General features: G+C 41.5%; 1 protein-coding gene across 1 annotated transcript; it reads right to left on the minus strand.

Annotated features, from left to right (window-relative positions):
• Positions 1-516: 516 nt before the first annotated feature.
• On the minus strand, positions 517-1275 carry LOC122810602 (ubiquitin-conjugating enzyme E2Q-like protein CG4502). Its single transcript, XM_044082178.1, has one exon. It carries the CDS (start codon positions 1273-1275, stop codon positions 517-519), a length of 759 nt encoding a protein of 252 aa, XP_043938113.1.
• Positions 1276-4968: the final 3693 nt, after the last annotated feature.

Here is a 4968-nt window from a genome sequence, read left to right on the forward strand (position 1 = left end):
TCTTAAAACTGGTTAGTTTTGGAGAAAAGTTAGTGAATTCTACTTAATGACAACGATTAGAGTAATAAACTTCTTTTGCTTCAGAAAATGCATATTAAATTCACATTCTCTTAATCTGTCAATGTCTCAAGTTAATAGTAACAATATGTTAAAAGTGTTCATATGTGTCCCCGATTCCACTGAAATTTGTTGTCCCTTATTGTTTCACACACAGGCACACACACATACACCTGCCTGCTTCCCGTAACGCTTTTCTCAAAATATAAAATATATTTTCAAAATGTGCAGTGCAGCTGTCCCTCACAACTTCAACTAGGGATATCACCTTGTTTTGAAGTTATTCGCTAAACAATCACATTAAGTAGTATTACCTTCCCTTCATTTTTGCTTAAATAAATTAAAAAACAGATGTGTGACGAACCCTTTAAGCGTGAAACAGACTTTTATGAAACAAAACGAAGAACTGTTCTTCGATACAGGGTACAGTGAAAGGAATTAGTTCGCCTTCAGTGGTTGTTAACAAGATGTCACCCTTACCTGTCCTTTTACCAAACTGGCGGCAAACTGCCTCATGACTGCTTCCACTGTGTATGCACTGGACCAGCCACGCGGCGTGAGAAGCTCCATGCATATGGCCCCTCCATCCAGCACATAGCTATTCTCTAGGCGGGGGCTCAGCACTCTTACAAAAGGCGGCGAAAATGGGAAATTGTCCGGGAAGGACAGGTTGAGCAGGATGAACTCTGTACTGGTTTCCTTCATGTCCTGCCAAAGTGCAGACTCCTTGTCTACTTGGTGTAACTTGACATTCCACTCGTATAGGTTGTCTTCCACCAGTTCCACCATGATGAACTGATCCGTAAGCTTCTTAATGTCCTGCAACTCCTTCATCAGCCTTTTTGTCCTCACTTGACCGCAGTTCTGCCTGACGGGGATAAGTGAATGCTGCTGCGACACCGTGGACAGCTGCTGCACAGCGGTAGATGAGCTGCCTGTCTTATTGCCACCTTGCTGCCTTTCCTTACTTTCCTTGACGTTCGAATGTTTCTCCTTGTTGGATTGCTTGTCTTTTTGGGAATCGCCACTTTTCTTGTTCTTGTCGCCCTGGTGGATGATGTTTGTGTTGTCTGTGCCTGGGCTGTTATATTTATTGTTGCTCTTCTGATGCCCTCTGTTTCCCTTCAGCGACCCTTGATGATGATGATGATGCTTAGGATCATCCGTATCTCTTTCGTGCAGGCGTATCAACCCTATTTTCTGCAGCAGAGTTGCCATATTTACTGTACTGTAGAAGCGGCACTTGTTGACTGGGGAAATCAAGAATGATCGCAAAAAACAGTATCAAAAAGAAGCAGTTGCTGCACCACTGATACTATGTCTAGCTGTCTCCGTACTGCTTCACCTCCGCCTTAACGGATCATGTATCCCTTTCATCAGGCTGCTGCACCACTCGCTTCAATAAATGCATAGAAAATCGGCTTGCTATAGAGAAGCAAATACAGAGTGAATTGCAAGCCAATTTTCTCCGAAAACTGCAATATGAACACTATGCAACTCCATGCTGAAAATTAAGCTGACAAGGTAACTATCAAAGTTCAGTTACTTTTTCAACTTAATTTTCAACGTCCGAGTTATAATTGAAGTGCAAAGTTATGTGCGCTAGGAGAAGGCATTCGGGTATAACACCATGCAGTTACTATCGTCTCACAGCGTACTCGGGTGTAACCACAGAGGCACCATGAGACGGTAGGAAAGCTTATAAGGCAGTGCAACTTCCACAAATGGGAAACTCTGAGCATTATACCGTCTTACTATCACCAGCTTACAAACCTGCACTGGTTAGAAAGAAACCTACAAAGAAACAAATCAGAGTATGGCCCAAGGGGTCTATGGAGGCCCTTCAAGACTGCTTTGAAAGAACCAACTAGGATATGTTCAGGGAGGCAGCCACAGTAAATCAGTATCTGAACAGTGATGAATACACTGAGGTAGCGATGGCATCCATTTCAAACTGTGTTGATGGGGTAACAAATACCAAGAGTATCACTATTAGAGCTAACCAGAAGCCTTGGCTCACCCCTAAGGTATATGAGCTTCCGAAGGAGAGAAATGCAGCTTACATGGCTAAGGACAAAGCAGCCCTAAATGTAACAAGAGGTAATCTGAGGCGGGGTATAAAGGAGGCTAAGAGGGAGTATGGCAGAAAGGTGAAGAGCCACTTTGAAGACATAAAGATGCAAGGAGACTATGGCAAGGCATATTGGAGATCATTGACTACAAAATCAGGTCAGCACAGTGTGAGGACAGCATCAACTTCCTGGATAGTTTGAACATCTTCTTTGGTATATTTGAGGAAAGAAACAACAAGCACTAAAGCTACCCACTGATGAGAAGGATACAGCACTCAGCCTCAGCACAGAGGAGGTAAGAAGAGAGCTAAGGAGGGTGAACCCCAGGAAGGCTGCTGGCCTAGACAACATACTGGGCAAGGTGTTAGAAAGCTGTGCTGATCAACTATGCACAGTGCTCAAGGAAATATTTAACACCTCTCTTGCCATGGCAAATGTACACTCATGCTACAAGGAAACTAACATCATCCCACTACCTAAGAAAACCACTCCCTCCAGCCCTAACTACTACAGACCAGTTGCTCTAACATCCACTGTTAAGAAATGTTCTGATCAGCTGATCAATATGACATTGGTGGATAATGGATAACATGTATGGATAGCCATTATGTCTGTTATCAGCTACACGCTGTCAAGATTGGATCACAAACCCAATGGTTTCATCAGTATCTCCCATGGGTGATGCACGCAGGTTGACTGCAGAGTGGTTGCCCCCCATATCTGTAGCTATGTTAATAATGTTACATCACCAGTCTTATATACCTTAAATGCATTTAAGTCAACTGAAGGCTGTGGTACCTATGAGTTTTCCCTTTACTCTGAGGTACAGCTATCTTAGCTTTAGTACATACATGCAACAGGAGTGTGGGGGGCATGACCCCCATCTCAGAGTATACAGGAGTGAAATCTTCTTCAGAAATGTTCAAATTGTGCAACAGCAATTTTCAAAATGTGTTATTTTTAATGGATTGCATTTTACTTTTCAGGCCCCGTACTTATGTTAGGGAGCTTGAACATGGTCTCATCAGAAAAATAATGAGGCTGCTTTACCTTGCTGTGTGCCAAAAGGTTAACTTTGGGTGATGAAAAAGCAGAACAAGATTCAGTTGTATAAGTTGAAACATGTAAAGATTTATTCAAAACAGGCAAATATAATAACTACTTTCAAGAAAACATAATTGACTCACTTGCCACTAGCCATCTGTCTGTGTGCACCGATCCTCAACAGTGGCACCTCCTGCCCTGGGTAGGATCTGTTTCACCTCCCTAGTTGTCAGAATTGTATAACCAGAATGCATAGGACATACAGCTGGCCAGAAATAAGTGAGAATACTGAAAAGTAAATACTCGAAGATGGTTGTACCCTAATTTTAAAGCTTTCCTCAATACCATGCACAGACGCTTCTAATAGTGGGTTGACCAATGTTTATTCATCTGATGTAGTGATGCTGAATTTCCTAAAAGACATACATGGGTGCATATGGTTGGATTTGTGCTTATCATAGCAATCATGGGTCAGGATGGTGAATAACAGTGGGCTGAGAACACATCGCTGTGGAACCCCGGTGTTAATTGTGATGCACTTCGATGTGTTCTTACCTCAACACACCATCTGTAGTCTCACAATCAGGAAGTCCAGGATCCAGTTATAGAGATGTTTACTGATTCCTAAATGTGCCAGTTTTTCTATCAGCTGCATTGGTACCACCATATTAAATGCAGAGCTGAAGTCTATGAACAGCATCCTTACATAGTTGTCTTTGCCATCTAAATGCTCAGGGGAGATGTGCAGTGCTACTGATATGGCATCAACTGTGGATTGGTTAGCTCTGTACACAAACTAAAGAGGGTAAAAATCAGGAGGAAGGCATGATGAAAGATGATTTTGATCAACTTTTCTGAGTGAATAAACAGCACAAGCATTGTGGTAGGGCTGTTCTTGAATTCAGAAATATTACACAATATACAGTTTGTGGTAACCTTTATGAATCTCACTATATGTCTTTATATGTATTTAAATATTAAATTGTGAAATCTTTGTCCTCAAGCAGCCCACCGCCATACACAACTACATTTGTTATCATTCCAATGAGGCTTCTGCACTGTAACCATTTTCCATGTGCAATTTACCTTCAAGTCACCCATGTGTTTATATATAATACAGCTTTTCACTTAAGTACAGTTTCCTCCAACACCTGTGAATTGGGCTGAAGTGTCTTAGACTGGTCGTCATGGTAACCATTCAGTCTGGGTGCAACACTAGATGTCCCCTTCTTAGGCATTTGTACCCAGGCAACTATGTACCAGTCAGGTCCAGGCATGGGGGCTGAAATATTTTATCTTTTATCCAGACTCTTAAATCCTTTGGCATTGTCTACAAAAATTGTTCTTTCTCCAATAAAGTAGACATTTTCTATTGTTCTACATTGCCTCTCTCACTCACCCACGTAAATATGTGACTGTATCCTAAAAGACTACCAACATTAAGACCTTTGCTACTAGTTACAGTCTAGTAAGGGGCAATCTGATAATGATGTTTAAGAGCATGGAAAATGCCCATCTAGCAGCAAATTACAGTATTACCTTTCTATCACATGACTTGAATACATGTAATAACAAATACACAATGTGACTGTGGAACTCTCTAACTTTACACATTAGACAAGTGACTAGAATTTTAACATTTAAGAGACCTATAGACAGATGCTCACATGACTGAACATTCAGTTCAAGGTTTTGCAGCAGTAGCCTCCTCGCTAACCTTGTATGAGGGCCCGGGTACCCTACAATACATTACAACATAAAGCCTTTTCAAATATCCTCATTAAACTATCAAATT

This window comes from Protopterus annectens, chromosome 9.part0 (assembly GCF_019279795.1).
Source record: "Protopterus annectens isolate FY-2018-M chromosome 9.part0, PAN1.0, whole genome shotgun sequence".
Lineage (NCBI taxonomy): Eukaryota > Metazoa > Chordata > Ceratodontiformes > Protopteridae > Protopterus > Protopterus annectens.

Excerpts from the sequence above, each read along its gene's own strand:
- LOC122810602 (XM_044082178.1), bottom strand. The coding sequence starts at position 1,275 with ATGGCAACTCTGCTGCAGAAAATAGGGTTGATACGCCTGCACGAAAGA.